Source organism: Micropterus salmoides, unplaced genomic scaffold (genome assembly GCF_014851395.1).
Source record: "Micropterus salmoides isolate LMB-PRFRI ecotype aquatic unplaced genomic scaffold, ASM1485139v1 Ms_hic_scaffold_4, whole genome shotgun sequence".
Classification (NCBI taxonomy): Eukaryota; Metazoa; Chordata; class Actinopteri; order Centrarchiformes; family Centrarchidae; genus Micropterus; species Micropterus salmoides.
In genome coordinates, this window is record NW_024043372.1 from 9,190,145 (window position 1) to 9,215,989 (window position 25,845).

The 25,845-nt window shown below is 38.3% G+C and overlaps 3 protein-coding genes across 4 annotated transcripts; 1 reads left to right on the top strand and 2 right to left on the bottom strand.

Moving 5' to 3' along the window:
• Positions 1–96: 96 nt before the first annotated feature.
• Positions 97–8,081, bottom strand: LOC119886774. Of its 2 annotated transcripts, XM_038697721.1 has the most exons (6): positions 7,817–8,081; positions 6,591–6,776; positions 6,495–6,515; positions 3,309–3,598; positions 1,469–1,596; positions 97–1,191 (listed from the first exon to the last, which is right to left on the bottom strand). In XM_038697721.1, exons 1-6 carry the CDS (start codon positions 8,064–8,066, stop codon positions 990–992), a joined length of 1,077 nt encoding a protein of 358 aa, XP_038553649.1. In that variant the 5' UTR covers positions 8,067–8,081; the 3' UTR covers positions 97–989. The 2 variants fall into 2 exon arrangements, with proteins under 2 accessions (XP_038553649.1, XP_038553648.1); XM_038697720.1 differs by having other exon boundaries at positions 6,495–6,776.
• Positions 8,082–12,412: 4,331 nt separating this feature from the next.
• Positions 12,413–16,617, top strand: LOC119886776 (ADP-ribosylation factor 4-like). Its single transcript, XM_038697723.1, has 6 exons — positions 12,413–12,619; positions 13,934–14,014; positions 14,115–14,224; positions 14,319–14,390; positions 14,858–14,980; positions 15,538–16,617. The coding sequence occupies exons 1-6, from the start codon at positions 12,553–12,555 to the stop codon at positions 15,622–15,624; spliced, it is 540 nt and encodes a 179-aa protein (XP_038553651.1). The 5' UTR covers positions 12,413–12,552; the 3' UTR covers positions 15,625–16,617.
• Positions 16,618–17,452: 835 nt separating this feature from the next.
• Positions 17,453–25,204, bottom strand: appl1 (adaptor protein, phosphotyrosine interaction, PH domain and leucine zipper containing 1; the record flags this gene model as incomplete). The annotated part of the gene is given in 12 exon segments (XM_038697722.1): positions 17,453–19,785; positions 20,498–20,587; positions 20,704–20,754; positions 20,841–20,981; positions 21,113–21,149; positions 21,695–21,869; positions 22,560–22,612; positions 23,349–23,528; positions 23,727–23,818; positions 24,675–24,731; positions 24,829–24,871; positions 25,016–25,204. Coding segments are annotated over 12 exon segments (1,261 nt in total), but the record flags the coding sequence as incomplete, so codon positions are not given.
• Positions 25,205–25,845: the final 641 nt, after the last annotated feature.

Below are 25,845 nucleotides of genomic sequence, written 5' to 3' on the forward strand. Positions count from 1 at the left end.
ATTAAAAAGGCAGTAAAGTGCAGTGTGCTGGCGTAGACAACAGGGTGTTCAAGGCACCACAGTTTATGTTGGAATAAATGTATTGCTGAACTCAGCTCTGGAATAACTGATTTAATTGAGCACTTTGAACACAACATTGGCATATAATCACTTTTTAAGTTGAAATGGTGAACTTGCTTAGTTGCTCATTGAAATATCCAGCTGTTACGGAGCAACATTATCATTAATTTGGAGTCAAGTTGGTGTCACATGATGAATGTCCAATTCACTCTCTTTTAGCTCTTTTTTTGGTCTCAATAAAGTAACTGTGTCCATCTGCAGCCTAAAATGACGCTACATATGAGAGGGGTGACAGTGAACCAAATCAAAAAAAAAAAACAACAATAACTGCTTTCAGAAAAATAATAATTATTACTGTTAAATGCAACATGCTGCCACAGACTCGTATCATAAATTGCTGTAAGCTGTGCTAAGAACCTTATAAACAGCACATGTATGGGCTAGTTTTGTACTAGTACTACTTGTAGTGAACAAAAAACAGTCAGTGAACACTTACAGTATCTTTAAACTGAGCCAAACAAATGAAATCAGTTAAGGGATTCGGTATTTGACATCTCACTCTGAGAAAGGATCCAAATACAGTATCGGCACATTTTCCAAAATGTTGAACAGTTCCTTTAAGGCAGGACTCTGACCGCCGAGCTGCATGTTATATAAAATGTACAATCAATAACAATATTCTGTCAGCAATCTGTTTAATGACATACAAAATTAAGTAAAGAAATACAATATAAAGTCAATGATGTTAGTAAAAATGAATTCTGTTTCTGAGACTAGTTTGTCGTCTTGTAAATATAATCACATACTTTAATCATACAGTAATGTTCGAATTTCATTTATGATGATTGATTAATGTGATTTGTTTTATTATGAAATTAAGAACAGAGGATACAGCTTTTCGTACACATTTCATACCCCTGTGTGTTTCATTAAAGCTGTTCAGTCTTTTTCTCATCCTTCTCCCCCACGTTGAAAAACTTCCTGGACTTCTTCTCTCCTTTTGGTAGATGCTCTCTCCCTCGGCTGATGACTGGCTGTCTTCTCTGCAACTCATAGGTATCCTCCAATACAATGTCTCCTCTGGGAGAGTAGTTGATGGATGACCAGGTGAGGACAGAGCCACTGTACGGCCTAAAAAAATGAAAGAAAAAATAAACACATTTTCGAAAGGTGGATGTAAAACAAGTCCACGAAGTTGATAAATTGTACAATATTTAAAGAGGTGGTTTCATGCTTTCTGGCTTTTCCCTCTCCTTTATTGAGTTATATACCTTTTTTGTGCATGTAATAGGTTTGCAAAGTGATTAAACCATGTAAACCTGTTCTGGTACAACCCCTAAATAAGATCTTGAACCTGAAAATGAGCATAATACCACCTCTTTAATTGATATGAAAGGTGATCACATACACATAGACACCGCCAGTCATGTAGTTGAAGATTTCTTTGTAGTGGAGAGGATAATTCCACACCTGGACGTCTGTCAGCTGACCATCAAAACCTGGAAACTCAATCACGGGCTCACCTACCCAGACATACTGAACACACACACGGACACAAAAATCAGATAGTTAACATTAGACAAAATGATGGTGATTGAAGATGACTACATACAAAATCCAACAGGTGGTAAAACAGTTTGTAGTCCTGTAGTCAAATATCTGTGGAGATTCTCAGTCATCCAGTTCATAGTTAACCACGGAAGGTTCAATTAATGGAACCTGGACGTGTTTGAAGATACTAAAAGATGTTTTAAAACTCATCCAAGGGGCTTCTTTAGTTCTGACTAACTGGCAGGGAGTCCCAGTTATTTAACCTCTTTGGGGTCGTTATCATGGGGATAAATGCACAGACCCTACTGTATATATTGGGGAAAGTAATCAACTCCTACACAAATGCATGGCTCAACACAGAAGGATCAACTCCTCAGGTCAAGACTCTAGATTTTGGACAGGAAGGACAGATTGTTTGAATGAGGAGTGGAAGAAGCCAAAGAAGAAGCCATCAACACCAAAGTAGAAAAACTTTCTCTCAACAAAGGAGGTGGTCTACAACATGACGTATCCCCCACCTACAAGACTGTCCTTTGCCTCATGTCACAATGACAACGACTGTCATTCAGATTTAGCCTCACGTGAATCCAATGACTGTTGTAACAGCGAGCAGCACTAATGAACCAAGCAGTATCCATCACCTTGGTATAGATTCCAGTTGTTTAATGGCTGGGATTTCGTACCAGTCAGTCAGAACTGAGGAATCCCCTTCAATGAGAGATGAAACGTCTTCAACCAAGTCCAGTTGCTCTTAATTGACCTTCCCTTTGACCCTATGTGTCAACTTTTTAAAGCCCTTTTCAGACACTGAATACAAAACATTGCAGGCTTTATCTAACTGTTATTAAAGTGACGGCTTTTGTCATTCATACAGTATGTTTCTGTTATTGTTCCTTTCAGTTTTATTCACACATGAAAGGAGAGTTAGAGAAACTTAATATTTGTCGCAGGTAGACTAAGTGGGGGAGATTCACCCACCTGACGCGCGAGCTACAGTATATATGACTCAGATCCAGTGGCTGTGTTTTATAGATTTGCAAGAAAACCCGCAATCGTTGTGATGGATACAAGGCAACCAAAAAAGCATACATTTTTTATGCCTTTCTATTTGGCGATCAACAGTGAAAAACAATTATCAGCTAAAAATAAGACTTCCTCTCTCCTTTTATTTACAAAATTAACTAGTGGACAGGGGATATCCCTATTGCTACCACTCCAAAACCATGCGACTCAATTATCGTTAAAAAAAGATGGTGTTAACACAGACTCTACCTGGCTCCTACAGTGGTTGTTTTTTTTTTTTTTTTATCTCTCTTGCTCCACACCACAAGGAGGAAAATATTGCTTTTAAAGACTGATGTGATACGAGAAGAACTCGTCCACAACTTCAAACTGACTCATTCACAGTGGTTTGTGGTTTATTTACCGGATTATATTTCACTGAGACCGTAATGCCGTCTATAAGGCGGCAGGTGTAGCTAATGTTCAATTTCTAATCAAACAGCAGCAGGTGGTAGAGGCGCTGTGATAAACTTTATTTATTTCATTTTTCAGACTGAAAACAGTCCTTAGGCATCTGGTCCAAAGACTGCAAATCTACAAAAGTTAGCCTGGTTCTACCCCGCAGACCCGCTACTACCCACATCTCAATGCAAAGCAAGTCAAATATGTTTCAGTATGTGCTACTCTGTCCTCACCTTAAGTGGCAGCATCTTCCTGATGCTAATGCTCGAGCCGTTGAACATCTGGGCCACACCCTTCACGGTGTCCACGGTGAGGCAGATTCTGGTCCAGATGTCCAGTCCAATGTTTGACCAGAACCTTATGTTAGGACGCAAGTCCAAGTAGTAGGATTGGTATCCGAAGTTCAGTCTATACACACCAGGAGAATTGGCCACCAGCTGCATACGGTTTCCGCTGGATGGACTGAGCGTGAAGATTGTGTTGTAGTCGCTATCAGTCAGGTAACGCAGACACACGGAGACACCTGCAGGGGTCATATGGGCCGTGTTGATTGACAAATATAGTTGACAGTAAAAATTTTTTTAAAAAACCCACACATGATCTGTTTAGTTGTTTTAGTATTAATAAAAAGCAAACAGCTTAAAATAGAGTCCCCTCCAAAAGTATTGGACCGGTAAGGCAAATTCCTTTGTTTTTGTCATTCACTGAAGACATTTGGGTTTAAGTTCAAAAGATGAGTCTGAGACAAGAGTTCAGAATTTTATCTTTTATTTCCTGGTATTCACATCAAGATGTGTTGAACAACTCAGGACATAACAAGGAAATAATCTTAAAATAAATAACATTTAATATTTGGTGGCATAACCCTTGCTTGCAATAACTGCCACAAGCCTGCGACCCATCGACATGACCAAACTGTTGCATTCTTCATTTGTGATGCTATTCCAGGTTTTTACCGCAGCTTCTTTCAGTTCTTGTTTGTTTTGGGGTGTTTCTCCCTTCAGTCTCCTCTTAAGGAGGTGAAATGCATGCTCTATTGGGTTAAGGTCAGGTGATTGACTTGGCAAGTCTCAAACCTTCCACTTTTTTCCCCTGATGAAGTCCTTTGTTTTGTTGGCAGTGTGCTTTGGGTTATTGTCCTGCTGCATGATAAACTTCCTCACGATTAGTTTCAATGCATTTCTCTGTAAATTGGCAGACAAAATATTTCTGTAAACTTCTGAATTCATTCTGCTGCTACCATCATCACTTCCATCAACAAATATTAATGAGCCTGTTCCTGAAGCAGCCATGCACGCCCAAGCCATGACATGACCTCCACCATGCTTCACAGATGAGCTTGTATGCTTCGGATCATAAGCAGTTCCTTTCTTTCTCCACACTTTGGCCTTTCCATCACTTTGCGAGAGATTAATCTTCGTCTCATCAAGATTGTGTTCCAGTACTTTTGCGGCTCATCTTTGCAAATTTCAGTCTGGCCTTCCGATTCTTCCTGCTGATGAGTGGTTTGCATCTTGTGCTGTGGCCTCTATATTTCTGCTCTCGGAGTCTTCTTCCAACAGTGGATTGTGATACCTTCACCCCTGCACTGTGGAGGTTGTTGGTGATGTCACTTACTGATGTTTTGGGGGTTTTCTTCACAGCTCTCATGATATTTCTGTCATCAACTACTTTTCTTGGCCGACCTGTTCGACGTCTGTTGCTCAGTAGTTTCTTTTCCAGGACATTCCAATGTTTTGGATGATTTTCCTTATTTTCTCAGCTTGACAATGGCTTGCTTTTCTCCCCTAGACAGCTCTCTGGTCTTCATGTTGGTTTATCCTCTTTAACAGGAAATGCAGTCTTTAGAGGTTTGAACCAAGGATGAAAACTTGGACTAGTCATGCAGAGCTATTTAATGTTCGGACAATCAAGCTAAAAGGCAACATCTGGGTAACAAGAAACATCTGTCAGTCACATGTTCCAATAGTTTTGCTCACTTGAAAAATGGGTGGGTTTAAACAAAGGTTGGTATGTCCTGAGTTGTTTAACACATCTAGATATGAATACCAGGAAATGAGAGCTGAAATTCTGAACTCTTATCTCATACTCATCTTAGATCTTAAACTCAAATGTCTTCAGTGAACAACAAAAACAAACGAATTTGCCTTAACATTCCAATACTTTTGGAGGGGACTGTACACAACAGATAGATATAGACAATGGAAATAGGTTAACAGCTTTAACTTTTCATTATTTAACCAGTCTTTACATACATACTTAAACAAGTGTTTTATTTGTCTGAACATAGCTATATATGGTCCTGGGAACTATGTTGTTGCTAGGTGCATATATTGTGGGAAAACAAGCAAAAGTATTGGAGTATATATTTATATTATTATATTATTTACAAATGTATCGTTCAATATGAACATTTTGCAGTGATAGTGAACATTTTGTTAAATGTGCACAACCTGCCCAGTGCAGAAGCTGATCCAAGATAACTGATTTTTTTCTGTCACACATTAAACACCAAGTTAAACTGAACATTTAGCTAGCCAGAAAGAAACAGTTATGTTGTGTTAAATTACCACTAAAGTCTTTCTGCTCCCTTGTGGTCAGAAATCACTTATTGCAGCTTATATATTTCAGGGATCTATTGACATAAATGCAATATAATATACACAACTGTTTTCAGTGGTGTATAAAGACCTTACATAATGAGCCATTTGTATCTACATACACCACAGGTCGCCTTACACGGAAGTAGCAAATGGAGGACCACACCTATTATTTAGCACAAGAGCCGACAGAGCGTGTCAGACACCGTAGCTTCTACTACACGCTTGGAAAGTGAGCGGTGAGAGGTCACTGAGCTGTTGTTTGCAATTCACAACCCTCACCACTAGATGGCACTAAAACTAACACACTGAACCTTTAATCTGCATAACAAGAGAACTGATTGATTCTAGAGTTACTTTTGTCAGACGAAACTAAACGAAACATATTTGTCAACAACCTTTTTTCGTGACTAAAACGAGACGATGACGAGACGGCGACAATGTACTTAAACACTGACTGTGACTATATTAACATGCAATACTGTTGACGAAAAATGACGACATTAAAATGTAATTCATAAAATAAAAACGTTAATAAAGTCTCTCTTTATTTTTGTCAATATAATGAGGAGGCAAGATTTTATTTTATTTTATATTAGTATTTTTTTTTTAAATTAAAATTAAAAAAATTAAAATTAACACTAGATTTCACAAACAAGCATGTAAAATTAATTTAATGTGGGAACAATGTTCTGGATTCTGTTCCTGTTCATCATCTAACAGCAACAGGAAAAAAATACCAGAGGGCTGGTCTGTAGAGTAAAATAACATTTTGGATTTCACATCTCGACACTGTTTCTGTTTAGTTTGTGAATTCACCTGTAGTAGGGGAGGTGGTGGTGGTGGTCCAGGGACGGGTGGTGGTGGTCCAGGGACGGGTGGTGGGACGGGTGGTGGTGGTCCAGGAACGGGTGGTGGTGGTCCAGGGACGGGTAGTGCTCCAGGGACGGGTAGTTCTCCAGGGACGGGTAGTTCTCCAGAAAGGAGTGGACGACCAGGGGGGACTGGTAGGAGAAAAATAACTGGGGGGATAGAAAGATAATCCTCCTCTATACTCAGACAAAGTGAACATCTTCCCGATTAAATTTAGTCCAGAAGGTCCTGGAGAGAGAAAGAGGAAGAGATACACAAACACGTTGTCAGCATAATGTAAACTCTCGTAAAAACGGTCAATTTTGTTGATATATGTACTGTGATAATTGGAGTTAACTGTTTCGTTACAATATTGTAGGAAACGTTTGCTTTTATCTTTAGTTTGTCTTGACAATACTTTTTTACTTCCCGACTCAGTCTTTAGCACACAGCCATGTCTGTTAGTTCCTATAGAAAAAAAGGGCTCACAAATACAGTTTACTTTTTTAAAAGCCTCATTAATTTTCCAAAACAGATGGTTACAGAAGTGTTCATCTGACATTACTAGGAGGAAATAAAGCATTCATTGGGGACTATTTTCAGCAACGGATCCACATTTGGTGCTCCGGTGAATATTTCCAGCAGCAGGACCGTGTGTGTGTGTGTGTGTGTGTGCGTGTGTGTGTGTGAGATGGAGTTAAAATAAACTGTGATGTGTGTTCATGGTGATGAAGGAACATGTCACCCAGGGCCACAGTGTGGCTCACTGATGTGTTTTTAGCTTTTAATAGGATATGTTAAATACAAGTAAAATACAGATTATTAGTTATTAATTATAAGGGTTTGATTATCTAAAGTCTAACTAAATTACACAGAATCACAGATTTTCCATACTTACATGTTAAACAGATAATTAACTATCTAACAGGTAACTTGTGCTACTCTACTGCTTTCGTGAAACCGAGTCACAGATTAATTCAGCCAGGATATTTGGAAAAATTTCGGCTCATTCCGCTATCCTGGTTTTGGGAAACAGCCCTCTAGAGGACCATTTGAATCCTGTTTTTACCAACACACACACACACACACACACACACACACACACACACACACACACACACAGAGGCTACACTTCAGACCATTGGACTAATATTCACTTATCCTACTGTTGCACAGTGTGGATAAAAGTGTCTTCTAAATGGATATCATGCGGTTTAAACGTAGTTTTGTTTTTAATCTGCATTTAACAAGTCATTTGAGATAATGAAAAATCTTTTCAAACTCCTCACCTGTTGTCGTCGTCCATGATGTAGTCCTGACAGTAGTAGTTGTAGGAAGAGGTTTTTTAGTTGCAGACCTAGTGGCAGAATCCGTGACGACCAATGCTGACATCACCGGCATCACCATTAGAACATAAAGCATCTTCATCTTCATCTTCACCCTGCTGGCCAGAGTCTCTGCAGTGAAGCGTCTTTCTCCGCTCTGAACAGGCTGCACTTCACCTCGTACACTTTCATTTCCTGGTTTCGACAGTTTCATTTCTGTGCGAAGAACCTCCTCCGTGTCTCTCTGAGTCAGTGACGCTCTCCTTTTCTCTCTCACCAGCGTTGCTGCTCAATCACAGCTATTTTAAGCGTTCAAAATGTGATAAAACTAGTTTCATGTCTCTGCTATTAAATGGTGTAACTGTTATCGCTGCAACACAGACAGAAAATGCATTTAGTCTCAAACACAAGGAATAAAGTGTTACAATTCACTCCACACCAATTTAACATCATGGAATACAGCAATAAACGTGATTTTGGAAGCTTTTTATCCAACAATTATTCAACACCACTTATGTTAAAAGATAATGTGTGTGTGTGTGTGTGTGTGTGTGTGTGTGTGTGTGTGTGTGTGTGTGTGTGCAGGGGGGATCCAAGTATCTTAGTTACTTGGATCAGTCATAGTAGTGACATAGAAGTGAACATAATAATACAATTTAACAAAATGTGCACCAACTGAATAGTATGATAGTGTGTGTTTGTGCTTCTTTGTCTTGCACCATTACAGTGGTGACAGACATACGGCTCCTGGAGTGCAGGCCTCATGGGCCACAGGGAAGCCTAGAGGTCACAAACATTTGAACATAATAATAAGACAATTTAGCAGTTCTGTGTGTGTGTGTCAGACACATGCTGAAATTCATGAAATACAAACTTTTGTAGCCATGAACAAACTTACCTTACAGTTTACAGCTTAATTTATTTGTCAACATTATTTATGTTACTTTGCAGATTCAGAATACTAATACGAAATATAAATCAAAAAATAAATTATGATTGATTTATTATGGGTTAAGCTACACAGCAATACCAGAATAATGCACATGTATATATCTTCAACGTTGTTCTTCAATTCCATATTTATATATTTCCACATTTATTTATTTATGTTGACTGTATGTTTGTCTACCTGTAGCACCTTATCAGCAAAGCAAATTCCTTGTATGTGTAAAACACTACTTGGCATTAAAGCTCCTTCTGATTCTGATTCAATATATAAAGTAATTAAAATGTGCTCCACCTTTATCAACTGCAACATTAAAGTGATGCTTTAATAATTATAATCCAGTTATATGATTGTGATATGTGGCATTCTACATAATGAGTACTTTTACTTTTGATACATATATATATATATATATATGTATATTTTGAGGCTAATACTTTGAGTAAGATTTTGAATGCAGAACTATGTTTACATTGTAGTATTACTTGAATAAAATATTTGAGTACTTCTTCTACCACTGCATGTAGGAGAGAGTTGTCTGTCCAATGTACTATGTCTGTATAAAGTAATTATTTTAAAGTGAATTATGAACTCTTTACAGACATCTATAGAAACCACACACACAATAACAAACCACTGCAAACCAGAACTGAAATTAATGTTAAATTACCAAGTCACTGTGTCAGTAAGTCTCAGCTTTCAGTTCCCTAAAACCTGCCTTATGTCAAAGGTCGATTGAGAGATTTCCATTGGCTGCAGTCTGATTAACCGCCAGGGCAAAAATGAGCTGTGGCCCAGCAGTATTTTCAGTATTGTCAGTGAAGTGCCCTACAAAACCACAAAAAGAAAAATCAGGCACAGCTATGGTTTAAAGGAAAAGTTTGACATTTTGTGAAATACGCTCATTCGCTTGCTTGCAGAGAGTTAAATGAGAAGATAGATTCCACACTCAGGTCTTTATTTGACTATTTCTTGGCCCGGAACAGTTACAGTTTGTTTGGAACAGAAATTGGATATAAAGACGCAGAATATGTTACCACTGGATGGAGCAAGTCTAGCAGTTTTAGTCATTATGCTAAGTTAACCGGCTGCTTCATATTTACCAGACAGGCTTGGAAATGGTATCAATCTTCATCTTAATCTCTGCAAGATAGTGAATTAGCGGATTTTAAATAATATCAAACTTTTCCTATAAAACTTGGTTATGTTTATGCACAGAAATTACTTAGGGTTTGGGAAAGACCACTGTCATGTATGTGAAGATTCACAGTCTATGGAATTTAGTGTATGCTGTCCAGTGCAGTGTGTAATGCACAGGCCTACTAAACTAAACACCACTAAATAAACTCCTAGTTCAACACAGGAGGGTCAACTACTTAGGTCAAGACTCAGCAGTTTACATCTGAAGGACAAGGAAGACTGTTTTAAATGACAACTATGTACAAATTTTGGACAGGAAGGACAGATGGTTTCGAAAGAGGAGTGAAAGAGGCCATTTACACCAGATTAGAGAGATCATTTTAACCTTCCTTGGATTGTCATGGTCAAAAGAAACCAAAATTGGTTGTCGGTTGGAGACAGGAAACAAACTTTGATCAAATTCCAGCGTTGTATTGATCCATTTAACCCAACCTCCTGGACGTGGCTTTCCTTGAAGCAAGTCTCTAAAGATTAGGTAATCATTGCCACCTCAGGGTCCTACCATTCAAATTGTATCGTGTTTTAGTGGTTGATATTACCAAATAAACTGACAGTTAATCAAATACTACCAGACAGCTGAGGGCCCCTGTGGGCCTGGAGCCCCGGGGCAGTTGCCTGCTTTTCCAGTCGTAGAAGTACATTTACTCAAATTCGGTACTTAAGTAAAGTTTAAGGCATTTGTATTTTTATTTGCTTTTACTTTATATTTACATGATCGAACTGCGAGAGTAATTATCTTGTCAACAAATGATCTTTGATTTTGTGGCTCAGTCTGATGACATCATCACTAATCAATGCTGACCAGTCCTCCAGACTTTCTTCTTTCTTCTTTTACTCCTTCATTTATTAACCCTGGATTCTTCCTACTTTTACTGTTTTAATTTTTGCATTGATCTCCTTAAATGTTTGTTATGCTATTTAATATTCAAATAAACTAGGAAGACATATTTTGTACATATCATCAATAATTCATCTGTTTATAAATCAGCTTTGGATGGTTCACAGGAGGAATTATAGTTGTTGACAAGCACATTGATAAACACAAGAATATATTTGTGTGTTATAAACACTTTATTAAATGTTATAAATGTTAAATAAGATGAGGTATGAGCGTGATGAACCTTAAAAATCAACAAATCAGTAAACTTGTAACAATTAAGAAACTTTAAAGCTATTTTGCAGATTATTTGGTCGCTGTGAGCAAAGGAAACACAAACTAAATACAGACTGAGTGAAGACGCTCCAGACCTTTGAGACAAACATGGCAACGCAGAGAAAACAGACTGTGTCATTTCTGCCAACAGCGACATGAGGATGAGACAGAGAAACACTTCCTGATACTCTGCATTCTCTAGGAAGACACGGGATCCTACATTTTTACCAAAATAAAAGTCAAACAACAACAGTTCAACACGCTCTCAGATGAAAAATAATAAATAAAATGTACTCTGAGAAAAACTGACAATGCAACAACTTAATGATTCTTACCATTGCTATTACAACACATATTTCACAACTTATTACAAAATATAGTCTTTTATTTATTATTCTTAATTTAATCCAATGTGTGAACACTATGTTTTCATTAATTACATACTAGGCACAATAACCAAAAAAATATATATTGGAAGACTTGTAGCATTTTGATTAATGCTTGGTGCATATAATGTATTTTATAAACCATTTGTTGTCCTCTTTTCCTACAGTCATAATTATTACGTTTACTGTTATGCTTTAGTTTTTAGCAAACGTAAACCTAAGAGCAGAACTATTTTCAGCAGCGGATTAATCCACATTTGATGTTCTAGTAAGTATTTACAGCAGCAGGATGCAGTGTGTGTTATTTGAGTCAAAATAAACTGTGTGTGTGTGATGAAGGAACATCTCACTCAGTGCCACAGTGTGGCTTAGTGATGTGTTTTTAATTAACAGTGATGGCCCAGAGGAAGAAGATATCATGCTTCAATTTGGATCAATTTATTGTTGGTTGGGTCTTTTCATGGGATTTGGTAACAATAAGAGAAACAAAGAAGACTGCCAGTTTCAGTTTTTTTCCCTCACACTCTGAAAAGGGTGTTATGTCATGTTTCCAATGCGGATAATAAACAAAGCATTGATCAGAGTGATTAGAAACTACAGTGTGTGAGAGTGGTGCTACAGTTTGTAATCTGCTATGTACTAAAGTAATAATTTCTACATTTTAGTACAGCAGTTTTCCTATTGGCCGCACGAGCACATCTGAACTCTGACCTTTTCCGGCATCAGACAGAGTGCATATTTTCATTCAGGTATAAAGTAATGTGATCATATCTTTTTCCTTTAATTATGTTCAAGTGTGCTTTTATTTTGAAGGCTGTGTGAGCAGAAGTCTTAGTTTCCGGTTAGCGGTGTGTTGACAGCGGTGCTTCCACCGTGTACCGAGCTGACAGCACCTGGATGACAGCATGGATAACAACACGCACACCTCCACACACACACTGCCTGCTGCCTATAAAATCACAGACACACACAACGAGCTGCTTACTGCTGACTGCCGGAGCTTTCAACCGGAACCATGGGCGTCATCATCTCACACATCTTCTCCAGGTTCACCTCCAAGAGACCTGTCAGGATTTTAATGGGTGAGATTTCATTTTCTTCTTATTTGACTTTATTATTATAGTAGACGTAGTTGTCGTATTAAGTAGTAGAAGTACAAACAACAATATAGTTAATTTCCTGTGGTGGAGGAAGTATTAAGATTCTTTACTTCAGTATAAGTAATAATACTGTAAAAATACTCTGTTACAAGTAAAAGTGCAATGAAAATGTTACTTAAGTAAAAATATGTAACTATAATCAGAAAATATGTGCTTAAAATACTAATCATTTCAGCTGTCGGTTACATGTAGGTCTATTTTATTTTGTTGGGGAGTTTAATTTAAGCTATTTGTATGTTTTGTGTATAAAAATATTTATAAAGTAACTAGACTGTAGTGGAATAAAAGTAAAAGGTGACATGAAAAGAATAGACTCAAGTAAAGTAGGCTTTACTCGAGGTAGGTCTACCTCAAATTGTTACTGAAGTACGATACATGAGTAAATGTACATGTCCAGCACAGGTAGTTACTTCATATGTAGTTGTATATGGATACTTTATGTGTTAGAAAAGTTATGTAAAAATAAAGTGTTTAAAGTTCTGAATATAATCTGTGGCAACACTAATAATGTGCTGAAACAATTAATCAATTAGCCTATTAGTCTAACTACAAATAATGAATAGTCCGTTTTGTCACCATTTATCAATTTATTTTAAGTAAAACATAAGAAACATACAGTTTTTCCAGTGTAAATATTTAGTGAACCAGTATTGGAAAGTACATTACATTAACACCAAATATAGGTACTTCTACTTTGCTTGAGTATTTTCTTCTCATGCTACTTCATGCTTCTCCTCCACAATAATTCAGAGGGAAACAAATTTACATCTTATTCCACTACACAATAGTTAGCATTACTTCTTGGTTACTTAATAAATTAAGATTATAAATTACCACATGAATTATGAACTTATAAACTATGATGTTGATACTGTTATAGATGAAACTACTTCTATGAACAATTTATAAGATTCAAATTAGTTCCACATCAAACAATTACAACAGTAAAATACTTGATGATGATAATAAGTGCCATTTTCAATGTGTGACTTTTACTTTTAAAGTACAACGTCTGAATACTTCCTCCACCACTGTTGCAAACTGTTCTTTTAAACTGTATATTTTATTTTTTGGTTTGTCAGACAAAACAGTTTAAGGATTTTGGGTCTGACATTTTAATAGACTATATGAAAATAGTCTTTAGTTCCAGCCGGACAAGTAACACTATTAACAGTAGTGTGTGTGTGTGTGTGTGTGTGTGTGTGTGTGTGTGTGTGTGTGTGTGTGTTGCTGCAGTGGGTCTGGATGCAGCAGGTAAAACCACTCTGCTGTACAGACTGAAGCTGGCCGAGGTCGTCACTACCATCCCGACTATTGGTCAGTCATCTATTTGATCTGTTTATATTAATTCACACATTAAATTTAGATATAAAATAATACATAATCATAAAATAAACTGCTCTATCGGTGTGTGCAGGTTTTAATGTAGAGACAGTGGAGTACAAGAACATCAGTTTTACAGTTTGGGATGTTGGTGGTCAGACTATCATCAGACCTCTGTGGAGACATTACTACACTAACACACAGGTAATACTACTGCTGTTACAACTACTACTATGAGAGAAAGACTCAGTTAAAGTATTGTTCATTAAACATAATGTGTGTCTGTCTCTGTCTTCAGGGTCTGATATTTGTGGTCGACAGCAACGACCCAGAGAGGATTAAAGAAGCTGCCAACGAGCTGCACATGATGGTAACGATCTGTCCTCTTTAGTGCTTCAACACTCCTTTTTTCATCATGTAATTCACACACACCTGTACTAACATAAATTAGTAGCGCTGTCTAATTAAAACAACAGCAGAGTTTTACTCCAGTTTTAAGTTGTTGTCAGTGTTACAAAAAATTAACAGAACAGCAAAGCTGAACAAAAATAAGTAAACAAAAACAGAAATATTCTGTATAGTTGTATATTTAGGTCTATGTATACAATGTTGTAAGTATAGTTTTATAGTACTGCAACTATTGCAGAAGTACAAAAGATAGAAACTTGTTTTGTCATCAGAATGATTCATGATCAGGTTAAGGTATTAATTCTTCCACGAGTTAGGTGTCGACCAGTTCTACAAATTAAACCGACTTGCATTAGAGGAGGACATCACCTATTGGTTGATATCTGAATATACTTTTAATGTCACCACGGTTGTGTTTGTGTGTTGCAGCTGGAAGAGGACGAGCTGAGGAGCGTGGCTTTACTGGTGTTTGCCAACAAACAAGATTTGCCCAGAGCCATGTCTGTCAGTGACATCACAGAGGCCCTGGGCCTATCAGCAGTCTCACGGCCGGTAGGTGTCCACATGTGGGAGGAGCTTGCCTTGAAGGATTTCTGGCAGAAAGTCTAACCAACTACTTTTGGTGTCTCAACCAAAACGAACTGCGACTATTTAGGCATCAAAACTAGTCTGTTAGGTTTTGGTTCAAGCTGACTTTTGGTTCACACGGGACACAAATAGCCACCTGTGCTAGCAATCCCATAATGCAAAACGTCCCATTTTACTGATGTGAAAATAACTAAATAACAAACTATAACGAAAATGATGATGATTTATAAATGTCTTAATCACAATTTACTACAGAACAAACTATTGTGTTTATTCTGTTTGTGTTTATTATAGAAATTAGTGAATTAGCTGGACACACAAAGCTGCTTTTGTAAAATCAAAACTGTTAAATTAAAAATTACACTGCTGTACACCTGCTGTGCACTCATATGCACAGCAGTAGTTTAGTTTGAACCTCACCTACAGCGACCTCTTGCAGCACAGAGACGCAGCAGCTGGATTCAATCCGGGTTTAAACTGCAGCTAAGCTAATGTCTTTGTCCCTCTGTGTGTCTTTGCAGTGGTTCGTCCAGTCTGCCTGTGCCATCAGTGGTACAGGTCTGGTCGAGGGTCTGGATTGGCTCTCCAACCAGATCCTACAACAGTAGACGCTGATGTGATGCACCGGTGTTCTGCTTTATTTTGTTTCCTGCTCAATCTTCAAACACGTCTGGCAGTCTGCCGAGCCAGTGAATCCAGGACAACAATGAAGGATCCCTCGTAGCTTTGACATGTTAAAAACACCTCGATCACAAAGACATGTCACTGCTGCGTTCACAGCACACAGAAGATCCTGTAGATCTCAGCTTCCTTCTGGAAGATCAGTTTGAAATTCATTACCTCAAAGTGCTGTTACACTGCAGCGAATGCCGTGAAAAGTCACAAATATCTGTGCCTGCAAATCTTTCCTACATGTGTTGCTTAATTTTTAAATTGGCTAAGGCCAAGGCCGACAATCATGTGTTGTTTAATGTTTGTTAAAACCAATGTGATGTGAACAGATCTTTGGTCGTGGAGCTCTGACAGTCAGTCAGTGTCGAGAAGTGTCAATGAATGTCAAATCAGACAAACATCACGATAATTCATTGATTGCGATTTATAAAATGACACTGCAGCACATAAGTCAAATGTTTCATTGCTAAAATCAAAGCATTAAAATGCTCATCAGGTGTGACCACATATCAAACCTATATATATTTTATTTTGTGTAACAGAAGTATCCGATAGTCCCACAAATGTTTCTTGGGAACAGGTGGACTATCTTTATGAGAAAAATATTTAACTGCACTGATTGTCTTCTTCTTTTCATCTGTTTACAAATGATTGTACTACAGATGTTAATATTCACTTCATCTGTCAGTGATTCTAAACTTATATTCTTAAAGTACTTTTACTAGCCAACTTTGTGTTTCTAGTTGATGTCCTGTAAGTTAAATTTGTACTTAAAGAGGAGTCCTTTTTTTTTCTTGCTATTTGGATAATCACTTATTTCTGTAACATTATTCTATTATTACTATGTAATACATAATAAGTCTTAATGAACATGTATATTTTTTATTAATTTAGTTTATATTTATTTTATAATAAATTTGTTGTGGTGACCAGTTTGTTTATTTTTATTTTAAATACAGATCTTAATAACTATAATATTACCAGCGACTGCCCACCCAAGGTGGTACTTCTGCCTTTGCTTGTTGAAAAACTGTTAAGTAGCTAAACTAATCTGAAAAAATAGAATTTGAATTAAATGAAGTGCATGTTACATACTTAAGCAAATACAAAAGTTCAAACAGCTAAATGTGATAAATAGAAACAATATATGGGCGTTAAAACTAGTTAGCTTAAAGTAATGGATAAACCGTTGAAAAAGCTGAAAGTAATGGATAAAAGGTTAGCTAAAAGTGATTAATAACTCAAATGGATAGCTAAAAGTAATGGAATAAACTGGTTACAATAATTAGCTTACAGTAAATGGTGAATGGCTAAATGATAAACTCGGAAATAGCTAAGCAGGATAAACATTTAAATTGTTCGCTTTAAGTAATAGACAAGTTAAAATAGCTAAAAGTACATTGGTGGGAGTAAATAATAAACAGTTAGAGCCTCTTAAACCAAAGGCATGCAGGGCACACTAGTAACACACTAAATGCTTGCTGCAAAACTATTGCAAAAAGGCACCTCTCTCTGCAAAACGCTCCATCTCATCACAACTTAATAGAATAAACAGTTAGCCTAAAGTAATGGATTGCTGAAAATAATGCATTTATTGTGAAACAGGTCAAAATAATGGATAAAGTAATGGATAAGCTGTTGAAATACATTGCTTGAAGTAATAATCAGTTGAAAAAGCTAAAAATAATGGATGAAGTGTTAATAGCTCAGCGTAATGGATAAAGAGATAGCTTAAATGGCTGAAAACAGCAGACTGACTCGGGGGGGGGTGGAGTTAGTGCTTTATTTATCACTGAAAATCCTTTTTATAATTCATGACACTGAAACAATTATCACTGAAACATATTTAGATTTCAACATCATCGATCCTGTCGTGTTTTCCTGTGTCAGTAAAGTGCAGCTCCATCAAACACCTTCACCTTGTTACAGAAAGAAAACATCCTCCCCTCAAAAAAACACCATAAAAATAAAATCATCACCAGTAACTGTTGATTTAGACTTTTAGAAACTTCATCACCCTGTTAACTTCACCACAGCTGACTGAGGAGGTTTGTTTTTGTCAGAAGGCTGTGACCTCTGACGTATAATATCCCGTAAATGTATTATCTATGAAGCTGGAAGTGAAGCTTATTCAGCTGTTTTTCTACAGATAATCACTGTGAATCACTGTGAATAAAAGGCAGATTGATTAATAAAACAAGTGGAAAACACTTGTGAAAGCAAAGATAAATATGGCGATGTCAGGAGAAAGACTCATTTGGCAAAGAAGATTTGTTTTTATGAAACCTGGTCCTTACATACATAAACATGTTTAAAGGGTTTACTGGATGAATGAAATGTTACAGCTCATAAGAAAAGGCAAACGTTGAGCTAAAAATTTTTTCTTTCAGTTTTCAAAATGGAGAACTCTCATCTCTAAAATCGTTAGTCAGAGGCAAACGGTACATGATTCTCATTAATGAGCACTACTTCCATGCAAATATTAATTTTGTAAGAGGCATGACTTGCAGCTTTTTGAATAAAAATCTTTAAAATTAAAAAAAGGTTTAAGATTTTCCTTCTACCTTCAGGGTGTCCTGTGGTGGACATGCTGGCTCCAGCCCTGACAACATGGTAAATGGGACAGTGCTGGACAGAGCAGAGCTAATGATGTTTTCTGTTTCTACAGTTACCTCAGCAAATACAGCAATCACCAAATCCATGCAGACTGGACGATGTTGTAGACCTCTACATATGTTTCTCTTCACTTTCCAAGCAGCTGCCTTCAGTTAATCTGAAAAAAATCAGCTCGCAGAGACTTGACTTGAGTTTTGAAATACACAAAACAAAACAGAGACACGGCTGTTGTTGTAATGTGGCAACGCAAGACTTTTCCCATCAGTCCAGCTGTTTTAAAAGTAGTCCTGATGACTATGACGTAGGACTGCTACTAACAATAATTTGTATTATTGATTTAGTCATTTTTGGGGATTCATCGAATGGTCTATAGAACATCTGAAAAATATAAAAAAAACAAACAAACAAAAACGTCCAGCACAAATTCTCACATTTGAGAAGCTGGAACCATTAAAGCTTCAACATTTCTGCTTGAAACTATCTTAAATGATGAACAAAGTATTCATTTTTTGATTAATGGACCAATCGTTGAAGCTCTACTGTAATGATGAAGTTTCAAGATTTTGCAAGTTATTTTTCATTCTGCGGTGAAATTAATGAAAAACAGTGACTGCCCGGAAGGAAGGGAAGAACTAAAAAATATCCACGACACTGCAGGATGCTTTGAAACATGGCGATGAACATGTCACAACAGGAAGGACTCTTCAAAATAAGACTCCATGCTCTCTCTCTTTCATCTTCTCTTTTTGTATCTCACACCTTTAACCAACAATACTGAGGTGTCTTACTGCCCTTTGGGACCTCCTGGTGGAGGGAAACCTTCATCTCCTGCCAAAGAGTAGTTGAGCAACAGCCAACACCGATACCGTCTAAATCTGACTTGCATGTTTTCTCCCAACGTCTCCTTCAGATCCTGATTTATTATTCCGCACATCTGTCTCTTTAAATCCTCTGTCACTGCTGTTATCTATTTTTTTTATAAAATAAACATAAAAAACAGAAACTTACAGGTTAATCTATATTTGTGGAGCCGGTATAAAAAGCAGCATTTTTACACACAGAATAAAACCCAAGTCCATGACGAGACGTTTCCATGCCTACTGCCCTCCTTCTTACAGCGAGGGTGCGTTTAGTTTATTCTCCGTTTTCAGAGTGACAAGCTCCACCACAAACTACAGAGTCCAGCAGAGAGAGAGCACATGTTCTTTGTGTCCAGGCAGCCCGGGCGGGCGGGTGTTGTTCCCCTCCTCTGATTCCTGAGCTGTTGTTTTGACAGTACCAGCTGAGACTTGCCTGGGTGGTAAAACATGCGTCCCTCGCTATCTTTGTTAGGCTTCAGACTCGCCCTTCTTCTTCCCCTCCTCCCCGGCATCGCTGTCCTCTGATTGGCTGTTGCTAAGCACTAAGAATTGTCCGTCAGATGTTGGCGGGTTAGCGGGGCGACTCGAAGCGGCGATCAAACGGCTCTGCTCCTCCAGATCCTGGAGGCAAACAACACTCAAGTTAAATATCAGTACAGTCTGTTTTAAAAATAAAAATCTGTTGCTCGGTTTGTGTAGACAACCGTCTCTACCATCATCCTGCAGCTCCACATTTACCATGTGATATTTGTCCTTTGAAAGGGCAAAAGGTTTCCAATAAGCATACTACAAAACAGTAATCCAACTAATCAGTGAAATCTGTGAGGTTTTTGGGTAAAAGTAAAAAAATTGATTTATGATACATCAACATATTAAAGTTTAATCTCGAGCTGATCAACAGGAAATTAATTGGCAGTTATTTTGAGATTATTTAATTTGAAAAGTTAAGTTTTTAAACACATTTTTGTCCTTTGTGTTAATTAAATATAATAAATATAAATAAATAATTTGAAGATGTCATTTTGGCTTTCAGGAAATTGTCATGGGTATTTTACATTTGCATTTTATTGATCAAACAATTAATAGTTAAATATTTGTATTAAACTAAGGTTGCAACTGTTACAAATTATGAGGATTCGTCTGCTTTTACAACAGACCCTAGATACGTGAATACACCAAATATACCAAAATACCTACTAGATACCAGGTATCAGATTTGCCCAATGGAAAACAAAAACAGGCGAGTAGTCGAGGTCAGTTCAGCTGGAACAATCCGGTGGAAAAAGGACTAGTGTCATGATTACAGTGTGATTAAAGAGTGGTTAAAGGTCACCTTCTCTATCTGTCTCTGTTTGCTGAGTTCTTCCTGCTGTTTCTCTTTGGCCTTGTCCTGCTCCTTCCTCTTCTCCACTGCCTTACGGTCCTACACAACAAAAATAATCAACCTCTACAGCATCACCTGAAGCTAACGTCTCCTAAATGTGAGTGAGAAAGCGTTAGCAGTAGCTTCGTTTTAATGAAGTTTACAATAAGTCTCACCATATCAGAGTGGAAGGCTATCTGCTTGGCCAGACCGATGCTATCACAGATCTGAAACACACGAAGAAGACAAACAAAAGGTCAGACGGACCAAACAGTGTTAGACAGCGAGACTAACAGACGAACAGACAGCCGACCTTCTCTCCTTCGTTGTTGGACTCGAAGATGTAGCAGACGGCTCGGCTGTCACCCCGCCCGCCTGCTGACTGCAGAACGAAACCAAACAGCCTCTTGTTGTCCTGATGGGACAAACACTGAACCACACTGGAGAGAGGGAACTATAGGTGGGGAACAGAGAGGAAGGAAACAGAGGAGGAGAGAGTAACGGAGGATGTTAAAGAAGGAGGAAAGAGATGATAAAAAATTACAAACTGAAACTATAACTAAGCAGAGAGACAGATTATCTTACCCTGAGTCGAGTGACTTGTGTCTGAGGATCAATGAGCCTGAAAAAAAAAAAAAAAAAAAAACCAACGCAACAAACATCAATAGAAAAAGCCTGTATCCAAACATTTCTCTCTGTATTAATGTTATGATGAACTCGATGATGTCACGTGAAGTAATGTTTCCATTGCTTCCATCTTTCTCACTGTTACACCTGCCTGTTTGATTTCAGGGCAATAAACCTATTGCCAAGTTCAAATCCTGGTTTACAGAGGTTTTTAAAGATGAATGTAAATGATTTTAAATGAGCAGGCATTTCATTAGTGTATTTTATCTGAATGAAGAAGTTTTAATGTACTAGTTTTGATAGTGGGATGTTACTGTTGCAAAACGATAGGTGTTTTGATTGTATTGTGTCGTTTTTGTTTGTACTGTCGGACTTGCTGTCCTGCTGCCTGTCTTGGCCAGGGCGCCCTTGAAAAAGATATTTTATCATAATGGGTCTTTTCCCCTGGTTAAATAAAAAAATAAAATGTTGTACAGAGATGTCTAGTCTCAGCGACAATTAATCCAACACACACACACACACACACACACAGGTTCATACTTGAGGCAGTCACAGGTGACCAGCAGATGTGATTCTGTCATCCTGAAGATGTTGTGGATGGCTCTGGCTGCCATGATCTGCCTCATGGTCTCAGAGATGACGTCTGCTGATTCCGCCGTCTTCACCTCCATGGAGCCCAGGAAGCGAACGATGAAGAGCTGGTGGAGGATAGAGTCTGTACAAAAGACACAGGAGAAAAAAACAACAACAACAACAACAAACATCACAATATATCCATCTGCATGGAAATTAGCAGGAGCCCATTCTCATCCAAATTCAAGTACAGTTTCCTAAACCTTTAAACACATACATGTGGGAATACACTAGCCAGTTTGGGACGGGTTCTGTGTGGGAGACACACAGATGCTTTCTAATGAAAAGCTCAGGGCAGAAACGGCAAACTGCTTTTTACCCGAATTTATTAATGCTACTAACTGAGGTTCTCCTTCTTGTTTTATTGGCGGGTGCCATTTACTTCCCGTCACGGTCACAGCTAATGTTTTATATACTGCCACCAGGTTAACCAGAAGGGAACGTAGCAAATATTTAAAATACGCCCAGTTGGTTTTTATTTTTTAGAAAGGTAAAAAAATATGGAAGAATCCTGGGAAAAATGGGAGAGTTGACAGGTGTGAACATTTTTGAGTGCGAAATGCTCTCTGTGGCTGATGAGGAACAAAACACCACCAAAAACTGGCAACAGTAGTTACAGTTGATGTTTTCTGCCATTCATCCACAAGGGGACATTAGTGAACAGGACAAAGAAGTCAGGGCACACAGTAACTGGCGTGGACATTTTCATTTAACAAAACTGGAACTGGATGCATCACTGTAACAGAAAACATGAGGAAAAGACAGACGGTACCTTCGCTGTCTTCTGATGTGCTGTCTCCTGACTCTCCAAATGGATTACTTCTTCTGCAGACAGAAATAAAATTGAATTTTATGTGAATCTTACATCAATAGACAGGACACAAGCTTTTCTCCCCCACATGTAGACTCTCAGTAGCCATGTTTACATCTAAATCTAATTTTAAGCACACTTTTGAAATGTTGCAAAAAATAAATAAATAGTAAATGCAATAAGTGCGTTTCCATCGGTTGGTCTGGAGCAAATAAACCATGTCAGTAGTTGATGTTTCACATGGCTGTAATAAACAAGACGTATGGGTTCCAAACCAGAAACAAAACCAGACCTGAGTACCACTGATCTTAGGAAAATGGACAGAGGTCCTTAGAAATGTGTTTCAAGCAGGCATATGTTGCTACCAGCCATGTCTCCTCACATTATGGGAATATCCGTAACGTAGATCCGAAACCACTACCTACTGTATAGAGCGCTATATTTACTGTCTGTCATGTATATACAGTAGCGCACTTAAAAATCCCAAAATGAAACAAAAAAGTTAGTGAATGGTTTCTGACATCTCTCTGGTTCTGTTGAGTTTTTCAAAAGCTGTGAACATCACAAACTTAATTCCATCCACCTCCACTGTATTTGGGTGGAGGCAGAAATCTCAGAGACCCATATCTCAAGACCTGGACCAACAGAAAAACTCAAAATCTACCTGCTTGGAGAGAAACCACTAATGTGTCAGAAAATACATTCTGAATCTTTAAAATCGCTGTTGAAAATAAGAGGGGACACACACACCTGCCGGACTGTGCTGCCGTCTTGTTCTGTCCCGAGTTCTCCTCGCTGACCGGGGAAATAATGTCAAACTGGATGGGTGTATCCGGGGCAACCAGTGCATCCAAAGAGAGCACGGACAGGGCTGGCGAAGGCTCCGAGCCCACAGAGCTAATACTGCTTGCTCGGCCCACACGCCCTTTACTGGAATGAAAAGACAGAGAGAGATAGATGGTCTTATTGGTGGTCCGACTCGTCCAGTTTCACCACAGAAATGTGTCCATCTTTATTATATCTGGCAGCTGATTATATTATAATTATATATTAATATAAGTCCATCCCAGCTTGTAGCTATGTAAGTGTATTTACTTTTCATGTGTAATAATAACAAGACACACACACCTGCTGGGTCTCATGCTCTCATGCCTCTGCTGGAAGGACGGTGACGGCGTCACGGCTTCAAGAGCGGATTGGTTCACTCTGGCTGCCAACTCCTGCCAATAGGATGACACTACTGTCAGCATCAACCAATAGGAAAAGACTTTGAATGCATGAATTCAAATCACTTCAGTAAAGGTTTTTTTTCATATTTGGTGTCTCGCAACTCTTATTTCATCCTGTATATCTATTAATATTAGATTAAGATACAACGCATGGCCAAAAGTATGTGGACACCAGGACATATTCCAGCTGTGTGTCATCAATGAACATGTCACTCAAAGACAACAGGCGTTAATCTGCTGTTAACAATGAGTTAAGGCACCAACTATATTGCGACGCATCTCCAATTCGAGTCCAGCCAGGGACCAGATTCTGCATGCTCTCCTTCTCTCTCTCTCCCCTCATTCCCTGTCAATTCTCTAATAAAAGGTGCTGAAAAAAAACTTTTAAAAAAAGCTTGTATCACCCTGTTGTTTCCCCATTTTGTCTCTTTAAACTTCCTGTCTGCACTGGAAGTGGGTATATGTCATAGTTTGCTGCTGCTTGTGAAGGCCTTGCACCTGCACTTTAGCGAACATGTGATCAGTTTTATAAAATAACATACAGGAAAATAAGAGACAATTTTTCCATGGCAGACTTACAAACTCACTTCTCCAGCACAGTGTGAGGATCAGCGAGTCATCTTATTATGGGTAATGCTTATGGCGGCTACTAGATCGGGGGTCGATGTAGAAGTGCCACAAAACCTAACCTCCTCATCTAACCTCCTTTTTCAACAGAAAGATTTGAATCACTGGACAAATCGGAGGTGTGGGACTGAAGCCAGGCTAGACTTCACCTAAAGACAGCTACCAGACAACGACCTGTGACCGGGTAAATCAAAGTTAATGAGGGAAGTAGGACACAGACCTCTGCGTTCTCACTCAGGTAGATCCTTTTGGAGATGTTGTTGATGGTGGCGATCCACTGGCGGTGGAGGAAGCAGCAGAGAGACGGCGTGAGGACACAACAGAACAGCACATAGTCAATACAGAACAGGTCACATGACATAAAAACATTTTACCTCCTCGCAGTCCTTCCTGCTCTCCGACTGCAGCGTCACCACTCTGACAGAACACAAAACCAGAAAAACGTTCAATCTTAGAGCTCAAATCATTTTCACAATAACTCCGAACACTTAGAAATGGAGAGAACAGTTATGGTATAGTCACGAAAAAGACAAAAAAAAATAAAAATAGGAGCCCTCTCACTTCTTGCCATCGAAGGAAGTGACCTGGAAGCAGAAGCGGCGGTCGTCACAGTCAACCGCCATGACAGAACAGTTGTCAAGGTCTGTGACGAGCCCGCCCGCCACCTCTCCTCGGCCCTGCTGCATCAGATTACCGCCCTGCGTGAAGAAGTACTGACGCTCCCAGGATGATGAAACCAGCCCCGTCTTACTGAGAGACAGACAGAAGAGCTACTTTAACTCGACACCAACAACAACAAGTGTAAAGGTCATAATTTCCAACTTATTTTCAACTTTAATGCATCTAATAAAACTAATAACTAAAATAATAATAATAATAATACTTTAAAAGTAAGTAAGTAAACTTTGGATAATCCTTTTCAGAACAGCATTTAGACAAAAGATAACATAACATACCTTACAACAAATACCTTTTTTACAGTCCACTTGTTTGCCCTTTCTATTACTTATAACAACATTATACTCACCAAGTTAATATCTGAAATCTGAGGACACGGTTATATCACTAAAAAGAATTCTGACGGGTCAAAAAAAAACACGAGCAGTCAGACGATCAGACAGTTTGGAAACCGTTGGAAAACAGTTCATTCAGATGATGGACATCAAACTCAAAGTGAGTGCACCTGAAATATAATACCTAAATGCACCAGAAAACTGTGCGCACAAAACCACAGTAAGTGCAACACGTCAAAGTTGAGTGAGTGTAAACAATGAGTACGTTTGTTAAAAACCTGTTCGATCGCTCGTGTTTCTTGACCCGTCTGACTTTTGTTAAGTGATGGTACCATCTTCCAAGATCTCAGATATTAACTTGGTCAGCACAGTGTTATT

Coding starts and splice junctions, on each gene's coding strand:
- LOC119886776 (XM_038697723.1), top strand. CDS start 12,553: ATGGGCGTCATCATCTCACACATCTTCTCCAGGTTCACCTCCAAGAGA. Junction 12,620..13,933: donor ACCTGTCAGGATTTTAATGG/GTGAGATTTCAT, acceptor GTGTTGCTGCAG/TGGGTCTGGATGCAGCAGGT. Junction 14,015..14,114: donor CACTACCATCCCGACTATTG/GTCAGTCATCTA, acceptor CGGTGTGTGCAG/GTTTTAATGTAGAGACAGTG.
- LOC119886774 (XM_038697720.1), bottom strand. CDS start 8,066: ATGAAACTGTCGAAACCAGGAAATGAAAGTGTACGAGGTGAAGTGCAG. Junction 6,777..7,816: donor ATCATGGACGACGACAACAG/GTGAGGAGTTTG, acceptor TTCTCTCTCCAG/GACCTTCTGGACTAAATTTA. Junction 3,599..6,494: donor CACCACCTCCCCTACTACAG/GTGAATTCACAA, acceptor TGACCCCTGCAG/GTGTCTCCGTGTGTCTGCGT.